Consider the following 20,316-nt stretch of genomic DNA (forward strand, 5'->3'; position numbering starts at 1 on the left):
GAAAACATCTGAAAGACAGATTAAATATGAATATGAAGCACACAGAGTTATTACAAGGCCTTTTCGAGTTAATATGATTATACAAAACCTGGCATTTCATGGATCCTTTACCAAGCTTGCTTCCCGTGCCATGGATTAAATTCTACCCCGGTTTGTATGTGCGTTGTGTGGTTGTATTTGGGACCATGGACTCATTCGTTTGCCCTTCTCTGGGCTGCACCCTCACCTCTGTCCCTAGGTTAGCTGGTAAGGTTGAAGATATTTGTCTCCAGATTGCTTTACAATTGTTCGGTTTTTCTTACAGTTCCGTTTACAGTAGACTCTTCCACACATGGTAGTTAATAGTTTGTTTAATCTGGCAACAGGGATATTAGAATTATGCATCATCTAGGCAGTGGTTCTTTCATAATGTTGTTTGCCTTATGTCTATTCATTTATATTCTCTTCGGTAAATAAACCTTAAATCCCCAGAGTCTAGCAGTGACTGGCACCCATTCCTGTACATGAAACAGACACAGAATGTCAATACCGACGTATGTAACGATTAGTTAAGGAGAAAAGTACAGCCCAGAAGGACTTCTAACAGCTCTCTGCTTATTTGACTTTTTTTTTCTTTTTCTTTTTTTTTTTTTCTTCCAGCAGGTTCATTGCTTGTGAAATTCCTAGAAAGGCGTGGGTGACATAGGAAGTAGCTGGAGTTCTGGGCCCAGCCAGGTTTGGGGAACCTTCCAGGTAGGGTGGGACACTGTTTACTTTGGAGACTCAAGTGATAGATAAGAGGGCGATCTGCTCTACCCAGCCTAAGGCTCTAGCCTGGGGTTGAGGGTCAGAGTGTCCGAGTTTAGCGCAAAGCCAGGGGCCCACCCACAGACAGTCCCCTCCTGGATGGGCGGTTCTGGGAGGCCGGTCCGCCGTGATGGGCGTGGCCTGGACGGCAGGCGGGGCCCTCCAGGGGGCGGGGCAGAGGCAGAGCCCCTCCCACACTCTCCTTTTTCCCCTCCCCGCCCTCCGCAGGTCACAATGTAGGGTTAGGACGGGTGGGGCGGGGCCGCGCGGGGGCGGGGCCGGCTGGAGGGCGGGGCGGGGCGGGGGCGGTGACGGCGGCGGGGGCGGGGCGGGAGGCGGAGTCGCGGCGGCGGCGGCGGCGGCGGCGGCTGGAGGACAGCGCCATTCTGGCCGGCCGCTCCCTCCCTCCCTCCGTCCGTCCGTCCGTCCGTCCGCTCGCTCGCCACCGGCCCGCAGTGGTGCCCGCGGGAGCCGTCAGGCGGAGCCGAGTGCGAACGGGTGACGCGGCCCCGCTTGCTCGCTCGCGCCTGCCCTCGCCTGCGCCCATGGGCCGGGCGGCCGCGGAGCAGCGGCGCTGAGGAAGCGGGGCGCGGAGGACCTGGAGGCGGCCGCGGTGGCGCTCTCCGGCAGCGTCTCGCCGCCGCCTGCCCGCGGGGCCCGCGTTCGCCCGCCGCCGCCACCGCCTGCGCGCCCGGCTGGCCGGGGGGGGGGGGGGCGTCCTCCCGGGCTGTCCGCGCTGCTGTCCCGGGCCCCGTAGAGCACGGCCGGAGGGACCGCGGCGGGGGCCATGACCGTGGAGCAGAATGTGCTGCAGCAGAGCACGGCGCAGAAGGTGAGGCGCCTCGACGGGCCCGCGTGGCCTCCCTCCCCGCCCGGCTCGGCCACCCAACCCCGGGGGGTGGCGTGGGGTGGGGGGGTTGTCGCTCTCGGTCCCGCGGGGCTGCGTGCGGAGCGGGCGGTGTGAGTGTGTGTGTGTGTGTGTGTGTGTGTGTGTGTAGCGAGAGGCTTTCCGTCCGTTCCCTTCTGCAGATGACTCTCCCCCGCCAGAATCGACGGCGCCCGCGTCCCCAGAGTGACCCCCCCTCACATTCCTCCAGGGTTCTGCCAGGCTTTGTAATTAAACTTTTTCCCCTTCGCTTCCTTTCCCGTGCCCCTTTCCTCCGCAAGAATGTCACTTGTCACCCCTCTTGGACAGTTTCTCTTTGGGGAGTGGTGTTATTCCGGGCCTGCTGGTCTCATAAGAAAAAAGAAAAAAAAAAAAAGAAAGAATATCTCCCAAGCCGAGTTACCTGTCTTCCAGGTCAGGTACATCGACCCAGAGTGGACTCTATACAAGTAGAGGGTTCGATTGGTTATTATTCTTTCTTCTTTTTCTTTTCGTTTTCTCCTGAATGTTGAAACTATCTCTCACGAAAGGAGACCTTTATGGTTGTTAGTGAAATCTTTTGTCCCCTAAGTTTGACCTTGCTCTCTCGTTCATTCACCCTTTACTCTTGAATCAGGAAGACACTCACGTAAGGGGATCGTCGCATCTTGCTTTTAGAGTAGCACCTTGCTGTTTTAGATTTTGTTTTAAGGATTTTAAAGGCTCCATCATAACTTGCTCCATGCCCTGAAGAGTAGTTGGTCATGACTTGTTCTGCTCCCCACCACACTCCTTATTGCTGCGAAGAGCATTTTGAACGCAAGGGAAACGTTGGCTTAGTCGTGTTGGAATTGTAGGAGCCATTAGGTTTACAGAGAACAGCCAAAGCCGAGTTTGGCTCATCCGTGAGTAATGGATGCCACACCCTGCCGTAGTTTTGACACACCATACTTGCAGTCTACCTGTGCTTGTCTTTAAAAGTAAGGCCTGTTGTACTAAAATAGACCAGTATGTGCAAACAGCCTGCTTTTTTTTCCCCCCTGAGAATAGTTTTAGATTTTGTACTACTCAAGATAACTAAAGATGTTAAAGAGAATTTGAGAAAGCAACCATAGTGCTTTGTTGTTTCAGGCACTTCTGCTGGTTGAAAAAGTTGGTTTTGAAGCTCGTTTTAGTTGATGTTGCTTGTAAATCGAGAAGATCATGGCGGACTGTAATGAATTTGTGGTAAAACAATTCAAGACTGAATTAACGGATAAAACAATTTGCCTCCTCACCCTGTGTGCTGTATTGTATCTTGAACACTATAATCTTTAGATTTTGATGTGGAGTATGTGCTGGAGTGATGACTGGAAGGTCATGTGATCTTAGGAATACTAAGCAGTAGACCCTGTCATTTTTTTAAAATTGGTTTTGCATTTTAAAATGTCTTTATTTCAAAGTGGGAGATGTTGCTGTTCTTCGCTTCTCTTAAACTTGAAAATGGCAAGGAATCGATTTATTGTTTGGGTTTTTTGTCATTGCTCATTTTGACTAAAATGCTTCTTTGCATAGAGTCAGATAACTATCTCGATGACTCAGAACTCTGTACATAAAGCTGTAGAATCAAGAATCGAGTTACTAGAAGGGATCTTGGTTATCAAGTCCAATATTCTAGTTTAATGAGCTTCTTCTTCCCGAAGAGAACATTCTCTATTTTATTATTAATTTTTTTGAACGTATTAAGTAGGTTAGATTATTTCATTGACATTAGGGACAGTTTTTCGGGCGACATCATATAATTTTATACATCCATCGTATTTGCTCTTAATGGTGTTGGAGATCGAACCCAAGGTCTCTTGCATGCTAGGGAAGAACTCTACCAACTGAATGACTTCTGTAGTTTCTTAAATGTGTTTCTTTCCCTTGTGAATGCACTGTTACTTTGTTACCAGTATGAGAACCCGTTCTAACAGTCTAGTTATAAATGCTTGAACTAATCTAGTCAAAGTTGAAGTCTTAAAACTATGTTCGGAACTAGGAAGTGTACTTCATTCTAGGAAGCAGGACAGGAACTTTCTACTTTAGAAGAAACAAAAGTGAAACTGAAGACTCTCAGAAGCTTCATGGACTGTCAGGAAAAGAGGGGGTGTTGGGAGCACACTGTGGGTAGACACAATTTTAACTGCTTTTCTCTTTTCTAAAGAGTAGGTAAGCCTGTTGACAAATTTTAAGGACGTGGCTATTACAGTTGCTGGAATGGTTGTCTATGCTTTTAAGGGTTTTGTTTTGTTTTGTTTTTTTTTTTTTCCTTTTTAACTGTAAAGAGCTGTAAGATTTTTTTTTTTTTAAAGCTACAATCGACAAAACTTAAGTGTTTTGTTCACCTACTAAGTAACTCGTGACAAGGGGCTGTGTCTTCCCTTCTCTGCTTAATTGCTGAAGTTTGCCCAAGTCAGGGAGGGAGTTTGGAAATGTTTGAAAACTGCGGTGAGGCCGGATTTTCTGAGGTTGAGATGTTACAGGTGAGCATTTGGCAGAACACAGAGTACAGTTGAACCTGAGGTTATTTTGTTCTTGGACCTGTCTCTTCCGCCCTTGGGCTGGATGTTCACCTCCGTGGAGGATCTTTAGATCTCAGAAGAAATTTGATACCTAAATTCAAGTTCCACAGGCAGGTTCCTAAGGGGAGGATTGGAACTTCCTCCCAGTAAACAAGGTTTACTTCTAAGTGAGCAGGGTTCCCCTTACTTGTAAGTATCCTGGTGAGTGAGTTGTCTCTGCTATTGCTCCATGGGGCCTGGACTTGTTCCTGCACGCAGTAGGACTCGGTAAATATTTGACAAATAAATTTGTAAGTGAATGGTTCTTAGAAGGCCAGCAAGCAGCAAGTGCGGGGAATTCTTAGCTTCCTAAGTAAAAACCGAAGTTCAGTTGTTGAGAAACAATGAAAGCTTGAAAAAGCATCCCGGCTAGGAAAAGAAGCAGCAGAAGAAAAGGACAGGATGTGGATTAGGTCTTAAACCACCCTTCTGTGACCTTGGGCAACTCATTAAATGTCTCTTAAGTCTTGTAAAGCTTTAAGCTTTGTCTAGACATGAGAAACTTCTTCAGATCTGAGTGTTTAGTGGAGCTAAGCAAGCATTTCTTTCTTTCTTTTTTTTTTATGTAGCATGAGGATATGTACAAGCATAAATATCCTCTTCAATTTAAAAGATCAAGAAAATAAACAGATAATTCAAAAATTGCTATCAGTGTTCACCCCGTGCATAAAAACAAAAGCAGTTGTCAGACAAAATCTCACTAATTTGCCACAAGAAAAATGTTAATTACGTAGGCATGCCCATCAGTGAGAAAGCTGTGGCAGAAAGAGTCTCAGTTCAAGACCAGCTGGCTACATAGTAAGTTAAACCATTGCTGTTGAGAGAGAGAGACAGAGAGAGACAGAGAGACAGAGAGAGGACACACACAGAGAGACACAGGGAGAAACAGACAGACTGGGGAGGGGGAAGAAAGAAAAGGAAAAAACCAACATGTTTATACACTTCGATAATGGTTACCAATCATTTTCTAAACACACATACCACAATTCAAAACCAGTAAAGAAGTTCACTAAAAATACCATCTTGGGGGCTGGAAAACTAGATCAGTCAGTAAAATGCTTGCTGCCTAAACATAAGAACCTATGTTCCATCTCCAGCACCCACATATAAGCCAGACACAGCAGCACACATTTGTAACCAAGCACTAGGAAGAGAGTACAAGATGGATCCCTGTAGCTCACTGGCTACCATCCTACCAGAATCAGGGAACTTCAGGTTCAGTGAGCGTTTCCAAGTCTAAGGTAGAAAGTGATTAAGACAAACAACCAGCATTGGTACCAGCTTAGTATTATATGAGCCCTGTATGTGCATGAAATGTGTGTTTGATCGCAGGCATGTGTGTATCCCGGCAAGCATTTGAAGGTCACAGGACAACTTTGTAGTCAGCTCTCTCCTTTCCCCTTTGTGAGGGGTTCTGGGAATCCAATTCAGGGCCCTTGGCTTGCAAGGCAAGTGTTTTACCTGTTTAGCAGTCCAGCTGGCCCACTACTTGTTTGACCATAGTTCACACAGTCCTGAGTTTTCTGTGCAAAAGTGATATGCATTCAGCAGAACTGGATTTTGCGTTCTTTTCCCAGGCTAGGAAAATGCTGTGGGGGGTCTATGTCTGTCTTTCGCTTTAAGGGTATATGTCTCTCTTGCGATGTAAGGATATATGTCTGTCTTTCGATGTAGGAGTATATGTCTGTCTTGCGATGTAAGGGTATATGTTAGGGTATATGTCTTTCTTGCGATGTAAGGATATATGTCTGTCTTTCGATGTAGGAATATATGTCTGTCTTGCGATGTAAGGGTATATGTCAGGGTATATGTCTTTCTTGCGATGTAAGGATATATGTCTGTCTTTCGATGTAGGAGTATATGTCTGTCTTGCGATGTAAGGGTATATGTCAGGGTATATGTCTGTCTTGCGATGTAAGGATATATGTCTGTCTTGCGATGTGGGGCGGCAGTGAACCGTAGCTCACACTCTGTCACTCAAACAGAAATGAGTTGGACTTTATGGAGTGCTGCTTGCTGTTGCCTTTTGGATACAGATATTAAGTTATGTGAGCTATTCAATACTGTATCAAATATGCTTTAAGTTGGATGCTTTTTTCTAATTGAAGGGCAGTGTTCGGTGTTTTGAGCATGCTAAACTATGATTTGGGGTTGGTAAATTTAGGCTAGTTTTGGTTTTCCCATGGAACCATAGACTTTTTCTTCGTTGTGCAAATCTATCATCTTTCTGCCATCGATATGTTTTTGATCTTCAAACATCTTCCATTATCCAGTTTTATTTCCTTTTGCTGTTGAATATTCCCACAGATGTGGTTACATGGAGATGTTGATATATTTCTGGTTCTTTCTAGTTTTCCACTAGGCTTTTCTGTTTTGTGACACTGTTATATATAGATGATTGTCAGCAAGCCTTTGAGTAGGTAGACATTTGTATTTGTCTTGGGCAAATACACAGGAGTAGAATTGTTAAAAATATACTCTCAAATTGTTGCCCAGACTCTCATACATTCTTTCAGCTGTCTGTGAGAAGTCCAGTTGGTTTACAATTTCCTCAAGACATGGTCTTTTTACTCTTTTATGTTTTAGCCATTTTAGTGACTATAGTGGAAACTCATTAGTTTGTATTTCCCTAATGACTAACAGGTTTTGAGGTCTTTTTTTGGCGATTCTATTTTGGATGATGTTTAAATATTGTTTCTTATATAGTACCCGCTTTTCCATTGACACAGGTAACAACAGCTGAGTATTTTTCCAAATTGAAATGGTAAAGTGTTGAAGGAGTTGTTAAACACCAAGCATGAAGTTGTAGAATCTATCTTATTTTTTTTAAAGCCTGTCTGATAAGAAAGGGGATTGCTAAAAACTAGGAAGCGTGTTGTTTGCCATGCCTCCAGTCCAGCATCAGTTTATCTCTTTAATAGTTCATTGCACATAGACTCTAGGAATCTTCATAATGCATATTTTATTACCAGTGTATAAAATATTTTCATAGTGGATGAATTGCCACATGTGTGCAATCTCAGAACCAGTCTAGGCTACGTAGTACAACCCTGTCTTAAACTATCACTGTTTAAAACAAACAAGCGAACAAACAAAACTGTTTTTACTTAATTTAGTTGGTGTAGACGTTTGGAAAGAACTTGGAGGAACAATGATAGGTGTGGCATGAACTGTGGAGAGATATGTGGGGCAAAGATACTCTTTGCTCCATTTGAGGACAAGGAAGAAGACTGAACGGTCAAGCTCCCACCTCATCTGTTGGCTTTTTATTGTTGCTGTTCATTGGGAAAGGATTGGGTATGTGAAGGGCGTTAGGCATCAGGGAACAGGTGGTTGCAGAATTGAGAACTAAGCTCTCACTGAAGCAGGAGAAGGGTATGTATGTTTGGAGAAGGACCACGAAAGGCTTAATGCTCTATTAACATCAGTGGGAGCAGCGTTTAATTTCATGACACAGTACATGGGCGCTGTAAAAAACCAGCTTGGGCTGGAGTGCTGAGCTTCCCTGTCCTCCTCCAGGGCATCCGAGCTGGGTCTGGAGATCTCAGCCAGAAGTCCCTCAAGCCTTTCCCTGACCCTTTAGGAAAGTGGCACAGTGCAGCATTGGTCAAGAGGGTAGAAAGTAAACTGGAAGCAGCTGGAAGGCTTGTGTCTTCGAAAGGGACCTGCAGCTCAGCACAGCTCCGCTGGAGTCAGCAGACTTTCTGCAACCTGGAGACTTTCTGAGCTACCACTCCCGTTTCCTACCTAGCGGAGCATCTGCTTCAGGCTACCGATAGACCCGCGAACTGGAAGAACTGAGGCTGCCTTTGGTGGCTGGCATGAGAGAGAGGACACCGTGAACCCGAGCTCACCGAGAGCTGTTGCCGGGCCAGTAAAAGCAGCGGACCTGGTGGCCAGTCTCAGCTTTGGACTGTCTGTGTTGTGAGATGGCAGCAGGACTCTCTGGGGACACCCACAGAGACGCTCTCTCGGGTCACATGGTCCTGTGCTATCTGATGTGGTTCTAGGGCAGCAGGAGCATTGGCTGTTGGATCTTAGCATTAGCTTATGTTGGGATTCCTTGGGGCTAGCTTGGGCACACCTCATGAGCTGCAGGTTTGGGGAGAAGATGACGTTGCATTCTAGGTGATGTGCTGTATGTAAGTGGTGTGCCTTGTATTCCTTTATTTTCTGGGGGAGCAGGTAGACATCTATAGTCTTAATATCGGATGACATGGGGGACTGACAGATTAGGAACTCTCCCACTTGTTTTTCTCCCCGCTTTCCTCCTCTTCCCTACTTCCTAGACACTTTCAATTTGCCTCTTTCTTTCTTTCTTTCTTTTTTTTTTTTTACTTTTGCGCTTAGTACTTAATTTTTATATCAAGAAAAATTTTATTCATTTTGCATACCAAAGATCTCCCGAATCTGGCTATTTCTTTTACATTTATTTTATTTAAATTTAATTTCAGTCTCCCCTCTCCCTCCCTCCCTCCCTCTCTTCCTCTCCTCGCTCCCCTGTGTGTGTGTGTGGTGGTGGGGTGTTTGTGTTTGGAGTCACACATGCCATGCATGAATGAGGAGTCCAGAAGACAGCTTGCAGAGTGGCTTCCTCTTTTCCCGGCATTCTGGGGACTGAACTTAGGTTGTCAGGCTTAGGGACAAGCATCGTATCTGCCGAACCGTCTTGTTGGCTCCATTTGCCGCGTTGTTACCTGGGTTATTGACCTTCTTCATTTTGAGTTTTAGGAATTCTTTGTGTACTTTCCATGTTGTCTTGTGTGACTGATATTTTAATTTTCTTACCAGTTTCTTTGAATTAAAAAATTTAAATGTTCTGTTACTTCCTTTTCCTTTGACTAGTCCCTTTAACTACGTTTACTTTTACTCTCTTCCCAGTTTCCTCCTTCCATGTTTTATTTTAGCTTTGACGTTTCTCTATAACCCATCTGACATTGTTTTGTATCTGTGCTCTGCGGTATAAGGTTCATATATGTATGAAAACATCATAAATTTTGTATATTAATATATGCTACAGACAGATTGTCAACATTCACTCCATGTGGATATATAATTGTTCCAGCATCTTCGTTTTGAAAAGATGGTCACTGATCTTTGAGTTAAGGTAGTAATTTTGTTATTTTTTAGTAATTTTTAGTAGTTTGCTTCTTCCTGTATTCCGTTCTTACCCTATATAATGCCACAAATACCATGTTTTCAGAATGTGCTTTGAAGTAGGTTGGGGAAGTTCTTTGTAATCTTTTTGTTTAAAGAATGTTTGACCTGTTCTCTGTGTTTCTGCGTCTCCATGTAAAATTCTAGTGTTCTTTCTACAGTTAGACCAAAAGCAAGGTAGGAGTTGTGAGTAGATTGTGTTGATTATAGAGATCCATTCTGAGTGCGCAGACTCTTAAGGACTCCTCTAGTCTAACAACATGCTATACTTTCCCATTAATTTAGATTTTAATTTCTTAATGGAATATCATTGATAGATCTTGGTATGTCATTTATTAGAGTTAATTTTTTGATACTATTCCAGATGGCATTTTTATTTAGGTTTGCATTTTAAGTGTTCCTTGGCAGATAGATTATAATTGATTTTCGCATAACCTTTGTCCAGTGCCCTTGCTAAATACTCTCACTAGTTTCACTAATTCTAATAGGTTTCTTACTTTATGAAGTAAAGTTTCCTGTATATATTTTGTTTTGTGCGCATCCTCTCTCTCTCTCTCTGTCTCTCTCTCCGTCTCCGTCTCTGTCTCTCTGTCTCTGTCTCCGTCTGTCTCTCTCTCTCTCCATCTCTGTCTCTCTGTCTCTGTCTCTCTGTCTCTCTCTCTCTCTGTTCTGAGTTTTTTTTCCTTGCTGTTTAATTACACTGTCTGGAGTCTCTGGGGAAAGAATATTGACTCGGCATTCTTGCCTTGTTCCTTCTATGTGGGAAATGGTGTCCTGTACTGTGTGATCTTTGCCAGAATTCTTTTGAAAGGTATATTTTTAAGGTTGAAAATGTTTTCTTCAATTCCTAGTTTGTGAATATTTTGGTAAAACTCTGTTTGTGGTCAACCATTTGTGTTTCTGGACATACCACAGCCTAACCATGCTACCATTAATGAATGATTTGGTTGTCTATTTGAGTTCATATGGAGCATTCTGATTCTTTTTTGTGAAATTCCTGTTTTTTTGTTTGTTTTTTACATTTTCATTCTGATGTGAAGAAGTTCTTGTAGTCCAGCTTCTACTTGGGCTAGTTTTCTGTTTTTATAACAAAACAACACTAAGCCAATTAAAAGCAGGAAAGCTTTGCACTGGCCCCTGCGGTCCATGGTTGGTCGGCCCTGTTGCTCTGGGCTTGTGTACATCATGGTGCAGTGCCTGTCAGAGGCAGCTACGCAGATTATAGTGGCCAGGAAGTAAAGAAAAAAGAGTGGAAGGAGTAAGGTCCTTTTCCCGGGCATTTCCTCCCACAGCTTGGTTTTGCCTCTTTCCTCCTCCTCCTTCTTTCTCTTCCTCTTCCTCCTCCTCTTCCCTTCTCCTTCCTTCTCCTTCTTTCTTTTCTGTATTTTGAGAAGGGTCTCTCTGAATAGTGGTAGCTCTCCTGGAACTCAGTCTGGTGACCAGGCTGGCCGCCGGCCTAGAACCCTCAAAGAGCTGCCTGCCTTTGCCTCTGAGTGCTGGGATTAAAGGCCTGTGCCACGATGCCCTGGCGTTGAGCCTTCCTACTAGCCTCCTGACCCTTTGTATTCTCTTTATAGTGAACATTTAGAAATTAAAGTTTCTAGGCAGTTGTTTGCTCAATATGAATCTCTGAAACAGAAAAAGGCATAACTATTGGATAGGACTTCTAGGAGCCTCTAAAGTAAGTCTCTCTGTGTGTGTTTGTAAAATATTCTTATGTGCTATATAGAAGATTTAGCCGTTAATAAAGCATACCTGTTCTGTTATATGTCTACAATTGAATCTTTCTGCTTCCTACTTTGTGGTTTCCATCTTGGAGAGATTGTGTATTTGACAGTTCATGCCCGTTGCTACCAAGTATGTATATTCACATCAGTTCTGGAGTCCGCTTGGTTGCCGACTTTTCTGCATAAATGTACAGTCACTGGTCAGTATCACATCTGTCTTTTGTTTATTCTTTCTTTGTTTTATGAATATTGAGAAATAAATAATACACACAAAGCTTGTATTCCGTGGTGGTGTGAAACCAAATTGCATGTGTATTATTAGCCAAGGGCTAAGGGTAAATGGAGGGAGAATGGACAAGAAGACAGGGATGAGGTGGAGTGTTCCAGATGCACAGGGAGACTTCAATTCTTAAAGAGAAGCTTTGAATTTGAAAGTAGCAAATACAAAGAAACCTGAAATAATCTAATGCTCCTTTCACTTCGAGCAGCTCTGAGAATTGTGGCAGAAAAACAAACAAGCAAATCCTTGTTCCTTTCCCTTCCCTTGGTTTCTGGCAGAGTCCTGAAAACTCTTGGAATTGCCTTTTTCCTTTCTTTTTTTTTCTTTCAACCTTAGGGAGATGACTCATGGTGCTTGGTGGATAGTCTGGATAGCTTCAGGATGGGGGCCGTTTGCCAGAAAAGCTAACCAGTGTGACTAGAGAGTTGGGACATTTGAGTGTCACTGCTACCTCAAGGGAAGGCACAGGATCTGCAGGTTGAGCTCCGTCAATAGTGGCCAATGACTGAATTACCTGTTCCTTAACAAAACTCATTTCTGATATGCTCTTAATTTAGTGCCCAGTAAATACTGTAGGAGAGTTCTTAACATGCATGGTTAAATTTCACCTTCTTAGATTTTTTTTCCCTAGACATTTATTCTCTAAAGTTAAATTTTACCTTCCTAATTCTCTTGAGATTTACTTTCTTAGAAAACATAACAATATATTATTCGAATGAAAAAAAAATAAGGACCATTTTCTAGTTAAGGTCCAACTAGGACATAAAGAAAACACAAAAATTTGAGTAAGGAAGGTTTAATATAATGCAGTATTGAAGAAGAACAGCTTGTTGACTGCTAAGAGAATAAGAATTAGAAAGAGTTAGTAAAGGCGGGGGGAGGGCCTCATGGCATGATCCTTTAGTACCAGCTAGTCAGGAAGTGAGGCTAGGCAGCAGGGGCCTGCCTGGGCTACAGAGTGACTTGAAGAGCAGCCTGGACCACTGAGGGAGACCCTGTCTCAAACATTGAAGAAAAAGGTGCCCCAGTGATGACTCAGTTGGTCCAGAGTACTGGCTGCTCTTCAGAGAACCTGGCTTCAATTCTCAGCATCCGCCTGGCATCTCCTAACTTAGTCCCATGGGATCCAGCTTCATTTTCTGGCCTCTGAAGGCACCAAATGCACATGCGCTGCACAGACATGCATGCAGACAGAATACCCATGCACATAAAATAAGTAAAATTTAAAATAGTAAAAAAGAACTGAAGATGTAATCTAATGGTAAAAAAAATAAAAATAAAAAAACTTGCCTGTCATGTGTAAGGTCCTGAGTTCAATTCCCAGCACCCCTTCCACCCAAAACAACAGAAAAAGGAGGAGTCTGGAAGAGTGGAAGAGGCCTTTTCTAGGAACCTCAAGCCTTTCTGATTTCCTTCCTTTTTGTCTTTAATTCTTCTGGGCTAGCCACCATTTTAGTCACTTAAACAAATAATGCGCACAGGGATCCTCAGAATGGCTCAAGCATGCTGTAGGACCTGATGCCACCAGGTGAGGCTATTCTCTGGTTTGGGCTTCGCAGCACTGTAGTAGAAATTAAACAGGCCATACCTCCAGTGAACCTGGAGTTCACCGATTGATTGCCCCAGGCTGTCTAACTGGCCATCTGATGGATTCCCTTGGCTCCACCTCCCCAGCACTGGGTTAGCCCCAGGCCACTGCATCACTCCTTTGGGTGGGTACTGAACATCCATGCTTAGGTCTTCATACTGAGACATCTCTGTAGTGTCTAAAGCATGTTTATTTCATTAATATAAGGGACTTTAATTTTGCACTGTAAATGAATTATGAAAATGCAATTCATAAATTAGAGATACATAACATTTTAATTGGATAAAAGAGCTATATCAGCACCAAGAACAAGCTAAAAGCACTTATTTTACTTAAACCACAGATATGGAAGTTAAAATACATGACTTGATTCTCAAAATTTTACCTATACGTTTTCTAGAATGTAGGTGCTCAAATTTAAAACAGACCGTTTTCTACAAGATTTTGCCAGTTTGGTTTTTGGAACTGAATATGTATGATGTTCCCATAGAAACCGTGTTTGTTCCTGTAGGGTTCTTATTTGGTCCCCAAATGTGCTTAATTTTGTAGGCACTTAGGTTATAGTGCTGCGTAATAACATTCATTGGGAGAATTGCATTGACAGTTTTTACTTGTGATTATTTTATCTGCCATTTAATAGGGGTGGAGAACTCAAGAAATGGTGTGGGCGTATTGCAGATAGGACTAAAGGACTGGGTGGCAGGTGCAGATAAGAATTCTTGGGTGAGAAGGATGGAAACTTACATTTATCTAGGACTAGCTGTATTCATTACACTTTGCTAGCATTTTCCTATAGATCAACACATGTTTCTTCTTAGTTTTTTTTTTTTTTTTTTTTTTTTTTTATTTCCTGAGTTACACAACTGCTTGCTTAACATGTTTATGGCTTTTTTTTTTTTTTTTTTTTTTTTTTTTTTTTTTTTAAGTAAGAGGGTTAAATGTAGAACTGCTGGCATTTCGAAGGTTAAATGGATATGGTGCATGCACTGTCTGATTTCTGTGGAGAGGCATGGCCTGTTTAACTTCTACAGTGCTGGGAAGCCCGGAGAACAGCCAGCCTCACCTGCAGGTCCTCCTACAGCATGCTTGAGCCATTCTGAGGATCCCTGTGTGCGTTATTTGTTTAAGTGACTAAAATAGTAGCTAGCCCAGAAAAATTGCAGACAAACCCAGTTCAGCTCAGAAATCACCCATACCTTACTTGATTTGCAAATACTTGGGAAAAAAACCAACCTTGCAAATGGCCATATTAAAGGACTGACTCGAAGCTCTCCCCAAAGCAGCCAATACATTTACATAACAAGGGGCTTTTCAACTGGGTAGACCAAGAGAGTTGAGGATGGAACTGTGAACCAACATTTCCTTGTTTTACCTCTGTGGTCTCTACCACTTCTGCTTTGGAATGAGCTAATTTATGAGGTGTTTTTGATTAAATAAAGGCTTTGAAAAGTTTCATGTGCCCCGGTTTAAGCTTTTAGCACTTTTAAGTATGATTGATAGTACCTAAATCAGAAAGTGAAATGTCTGAAATTCTGGAGAAAGTAGAGGATGATGGAGAAAGTTGTCTTACCAAGTGAGCTTTGGTTTCTGTGTTCTGGAATCTAAGAGTTTGAAACCTTGCTTAGTATTTCATTAGTCCCTCTTTCCTGGGGGAGCGCAAGCCTGTGAACTTGAGTTCTCTTTGCAAACCCTGCTATATTAATTTTAATTAATATTCTTATATAATTTAAATAAATATATTCTAATTAAATAAAATAAATTCAATTAATTTGAATATGTGTTAATATTAACCATGCTATATTAATAGTAACATTGATCGAGCCCTTGTGTGTCAAACACTGAGTGAACTAGGTACCAGGAGTACAGTAATGATCGAAATAATCCTTCTCTTAGTTGGACTTATTATCTGGTGATTAGCCTTTCTATATTATATTAAAATTTATGTAAATCTGAAGAAAAATCATAACTTTGGGAGATGATGAGAGCACACAAATCTTTGCATTAGAAAAGAGAATGATGTTCTGTAGATTCCCAGTGATTGAGAGAAGGGAACCTGGTCCGGCCAGCGGGGTCTTCAACGGGGACCTAAAGGGAGGGCTGGTGAATGAGAGGGACAAGAGACACAAAGAATGAGAGCAAGACAGGACGTCTGGTCAAGCTCCAAAATTTTATTTTTCTCTCAAGGCATATATAGGTAGGCACAGGGGGTTGCGAGCAGGAAGGGACTTAATTATGGGGGTTGCAAGCAGGAAGGGACTTAATTATGGGGATTGCAAGCAGGAAGGGACTTAATTATGGGCTCTTCAGCCAGCAGGAAATGTTGCTCTGAAGGTTATCTATCTATCCTTGTCTAACTGCCTAATTGCCTAACTGCAGCTCACTCACCTGATATCTGAGAAGAGGTTCTGGTATCTGTGGGAAGAGGTTCTGGTGCTATGGAGACTTAAGCAAGGCCTAGATCTAAGAAAAGAGGAGAGAAGCCCAAATATGGCAGCGTGTGTGTCAAGGGTCACTTAGGTTTATGGCTCCGTCAGGAACCAATGTACAAGTTAAGGCTAGACACAGAGGTAGAGATCCCCGCATACACTCTTTACCAAGTATTAGCATTTCAAAGGGGCACTGAAAGCTGGGGAAAGACTTATACTCAAAAAGAAGTCATAGCTTGTTCTATCTGAAGGGAAATGGAGGGTAAAATGACAAATTATAAAAATGCCTCAAGTAATGAAGATTTTTCTTTTCTTTTTTGTTCTTTCTGTGGCCAACGACAGGAAGGTTTGCGGTTCAGAAAGTGGTATGCCGAAGACCGTGCTTTGGTAGAAACCAGGTTCCTCTGGCTTAGCCTTCCTCTGGCTTTCTCACACTTCCCCAGAATCCACGATGCTTTTAGCCTCCCCGCCTCCTCCACTACTTCCTTCCTTCCTTTTTTTTCCTGTATTAAACATGAGTCTTTATTGGCCCTGGCTAATAGAGGAGGATGAAGTGGGTGGAACCAGTTCCAGCCTGCCATTGCTTCATGGCCTTGGAGATAATGGAGGACTCACCCAGGTGGTGACCGATCATCTCTGGCTTGATTTCCACTTGGCTGTAGGTCTTGCCAGTACAGGCCCACCATGCTGCCTCCCATCTCTGGCAGGATGGTCCTGTCTCTCAGGTGGGTTTTCACCACCTCAGGTTCCTCCATGGGTGGCTCCTCCTTCTGGGCCTTTCTCAGGCCCTTGGGTATAGTGAGTGCTGCTTCCTTCACAGGCCACAGTTCAGGTACCAGCTCTGGATGTTTTGGTGCAACCTGAATCAGGACATGTCCAGCAGGTGGTCTAGGTCCGTGCTGTGGTAGGTGAACTTGGGAAAGGTCGGCTTCTTCATCGGTTCCACTTCCGACATTTTGCCTGCTGCTTGGAAAAGGAAACGTTCCTCCAGGTTCTCTTTAATCCTATGTAGCCCATGCAGGCCTTCAACTTGAAAATCTCTTATCCTCCCACGTGCTAGGATCAGAGACCTGTGCTACCATGACTAACCATCTTCAGTCCCTTACAGAGTCTTCATCAACCAGAGAAGACTGAAGTCATGCGCAAAGTCTGAAATCGGTGAACACACCTGGGAAGACTGTTGTCATGTGGTACCCTTTTCGGTCTCATAGACAATCATTTACAGACCATTCTTTTATTTAAGCCACCTTTGATACCTTTAAGTGCTCATGGGAGGGTTCTGGGCAAATCTCCTTTGCCCTTACAGAGATCTGAAGTTCTTTCAGTGACTTCTTAGTTACTATCAGAAACTGAAATAGCAGTTTGCCGTTATCAGGCAGATGTTTTATGGGGGAAATCCACACGTGGCTCCTCACTCTAACTAGCAGTAGTGGAATGAGTAATCCTGATGGTGACAGGCAGCTTAGGGAGGTCTGCCACTCGTGCCTCGCCCATAAGCCTCTGAGGTTTGACTCTTCTCTCTACTAGGAAAGTAGTAGTCTGAAGACTTTGGTTTCTAGTGGTCATTTTAAAATTTGTTGCCCCCAACCACCTTTGAGGGGACAGAGACCTCTGAGTTCCTTTCTTTTGTACTCAACAGAATTTAATTTTGGAAATTGAGGAAAAGGACCAGTGACAGACTTAAGAGTCATTCAACTGTTAGTCCATTTTTTTTCCTTCTTGTAGTTAGTAATGTTTTGGTTTTATTTGTTTATTTGTTTATTTATTTAATCTAACATCATCTGAGTATTTCATGCCAGCATAACTGTAGTTTTGTACAGAGTTTTCATTTTTTTCACTTCATTGTTAATGAATGAGTTGAGAAAATTTGGAAGAGACAGGAGCTGTGAATCTTAAAGACCCGTTTGTTTCCTGTCTGCATGTGTTCATCTCTTGAAGAGACTTCAGGGTGCTTCAGTGAGAATAACTTCTGGGGGAGTGAAGCACACACTAGGATTATGAACTGGCAGCATTGAGAAAACAGTATTTTGTATGGAAAGGGCATGCTAAACAATTTACCCCCACCCCCCACGACTAGTGATCCCCACTCTTCTATTCTCAACAGTTATACTGATGTTAAACATGGCGTCTCTAAGTCACCAGTGTGCTGTCTGGGGCCCTCCTGCTCTGCCTGTGGAGAACTGAGCTGTGACAAGAGACTTCTAGTGCTAGCAGTCCCTGGCCCTTGAGTCCCCAAGGCCTGGGGGCTGGACTGGTACTATATGCCCCGAGAATTAGGGCTTATTGGAGTAGGCATTAGAAGCAGAGGTCTGACTTTAGACATGCGGGTTGAAGGCTTGTAGCTGTGGTTTAACCACCAGTGGTTCCAGAATTTAGCAGCTGCTGTAATCCTTCGTTTTCAGCAGCCGTGAGTGGAAAGAGCAGACACCAGAAGGCAAGCAATGCCTGCTAGTGTGTTAACTCCTGGGTGGGCTGCCTATGGTGGGACCTCAGTTTCCGAAGAGGCTAGTGTTCCAGAACTGGGACCTCTCGTGCTGGGACATTTGGATCTCCGTTGCAGGTAGTGTTACAGTTCTTAGGCTTAGGGTGCTGGATTCTTGGCTCCTGAGGCTTCTCTCTCCTTGGCCTCCCTCCAGTGAGGAGCGCCTGCACTGCGGTTGGTTTGTCTTTGGCTCCTTTGCTCACTTAGGTTCTGTCCCTGCCTGCTTTCTGGAACTCTGCAGGCCACCTTCTGTGGCTGCTGCCACCTTGTGTTAGCCGTTCAGTGTACTTTACTGTGAAAGAGATAAAAACTGCGAAGAAGACTCCTGCCTGGGGAGAAGCATTGGTAGGCAGTCTCTAGTCACAGCAGCTGGTAGCATCAGAGAAGGACTCACTCAGAAAATGAATCCAGTACCCTAGTGCCTATCTGCAGCACTATAGGTGTGTAGCACGTGGTGTGTAGCACAGTGGTGTTTGCACCACCCACGATGCTGGCCTTCATGGAAGTGAAAGTTGTTGTTTGTGTCAATCAGGCCTGCTTGTGGTCCCTTTCTGGTTTGGATGCAAGCGGCTGCAGGGTCCACCGGGGTCCACCGGGCTGGTTTTGCTGAGAGTGCTGTTGCACGTCTGGTACAGACTGGGCTGCTCATAACTGGAGCAGGTCTTCCACTCTGCCTGTCTGTCCTGGTCCTCTGCAGCTGTTGCAGTGATCGTGGAGTAACTGTATAATGTCCAGAAAAGCTGGGCTGCTCTGAGCTCCTCTGCTTGGTTGCCGGGAACCAGGTTTCCTGGCTGATGGTTCTTGAGGCTGAACACTGTTAAGGGAGGCCTCCACCATTCTGCTCTCCTTTTGATAGCTTGACTCATTCAAAGAGCATTACACGGGTATTCAATCACAAATAGTAACTGCAACTAAGTAAAGCGCAATGCAGAACTAGCAATTCTAAAAGCACACACCAACGTTTAGTAAGATTTAAGAGTGTCTGTTGCTGTTTCACTCAGGCCCCAGTATTCCGTAGGTGGAGTCCAGTGATCTCTTCATTTCTAACTGACACGTTGAAAAGGCCAGCATCACGTAGTCAACTGGAGAGATAAAGGATAGGCATTGAAGTGCTCTTGCTTCCTTATCCTTGAAGTGCTGTATTCTGCAGTAGGAGAGAAGGATGCCATTGTGCAGTGAAAATAACAAGGAAGAGGATGGAGGCCCGTGTGCATTTGGCATCCGTGCTTATTGATCTTTGTGGCACTCACAAACCACCGAATGTTTTCAATTCTCTCGTGCCCTTTGGCCCACCAGTGGGAACAAGTAGAACGTGCTGTCTTCCGCTGTACAGCACCTAAGAAATCCATCGGCAGGAGGCCCGTGGAACTCAACAAGGGGCTTCAGACATAGGGATTGGAGTGAGTCCACCTTGCATCGGAGCTTGCTAGAGGAGAGATCCTTATGCAGAATGCTTGTCGTGATGATGAGAGTGTATCAAACCACAGGGCTGGTAGACGGGAAGTGTCTCAGTTACTTGTCTTGTTGCTTCAACAAGACATGCGACAGAATACAAGGAAGGACGGGTTGGTTTTGGCTCACAGCTTTCGGAGACACAGTTCATTGTGGCAGAGGAGGTATGCTAAGAGGAACAAGAGTTGACTTGTCCCTTTGTGTCCACAGTCAGGAAGTAGAGAAAATAACGTGACCCAGCTTCCTCGCTCTCTTTAATTCAGTCCAGGACACTAGCCCATGGAAGGGTGCTGTCCATTTAGGGTGAGTCTTTCCAATTCAGCTAACTTAATCTGGAAAATCTCTCACAGGCACCCCAGATTTTGTTTCCATGGTGATTCTAAATCCAGTCAGGCTGGCAGACGAGATTAACCATCACAGGAAGAGGAAGGTGCAAACCCAACCAGACAAACCGGAATCCTAATCGCACCAGAAACGGCAGCAATATAGACACAGTGGCAGGAGATGAGCGAGGAGCAGGCAGCTAATGACAGAGGGACACCTTGGCCTGCCAGGTGGCTTCTCTTGCCGTTTCTCCATGGCTTCCCTCCCCACTTCTTGTCAGTTTAGCTAAGAAAATCGTCTCTAGCTTTTCTCCCACTCACTTCCCCTTTCCCAATTTCCCATCAACTTGTTTCCTCTTTTGTTCATTTTCAGTCAAGATTGTGAAAACATAAATCATTGTGGAATTTTGGTAATGTACCAGACTGACTTCTCATAAAAAGCAAGACCCTGACCATATGTGGCAAAATTCCAAAGACTCTCCTTCTCGCCATATGTTTCTTCACATTTTTTTATTGAACCTGTATCAGGCAGCTATTGCCATAAAGATCACCTTAGGATTCGGTTGCATAATAGGATATGCATGTTTGCTGATTTACTGGTGAGCCGCCGAGTGGCTCTTTTCCACATCTGCCTCAAATTGTGTGTGT

At 44.0% G+C, this 20,316-nt stretch overlaps 1 protein-coding gene and 1 pseudogene across 4 annotated transcripts in view; one reads left to right on the plus strand and one right to left on the minus strand.

Moving 5' to 3' along the window:
- Positions 1–1,457: 1,457 nt before the first annotated feature.
- The window catches only part of Usp25 (ubiquitin specific peptidase 25), a 110,620-nt gene continuing 91,761 nt past the window's right edge, over positions 1,458–20,316 (plus strand). For all 4 annotated transcript variants that reach the window (XM_042259495.2, XM_042259496.2, XM_006983593.4 and 1 more), the window contains exon 1: positions 1,458–1,618. In XM_042259495.2, the coding sequence (XP_042115429.1) occupies positions 1,574–1,618 (45 nt within the window). In that variant the 5' untranslated portion in view covers positions 1,458–1,573. The remainder of the gene's footprint in view (positions 1,619–20,316) is intronic.
- LOC102919807 (small ribosomal subunit protein uS19 pseudogene) lies at positions 15,947–16,429 on the minus strand (annotated as a pseudogene).

Source organism: Peromyscus maniculatus, chromosome 12, assembly GCF_049852395.1.
Source record: "Peromyscus maniculatus bairdii isolate BWxNUB_F1_BW_parent chromosome 12, HU_Pman_BW_mat_3.1, whole genome shotgun sequence".
Taxonomy (NCBI): Eukaryota; Metazoa; Chordata; class Mammalia; order Rodentia; family Cricetidae; genus Peromyscus; species Peromyscus maniculatus.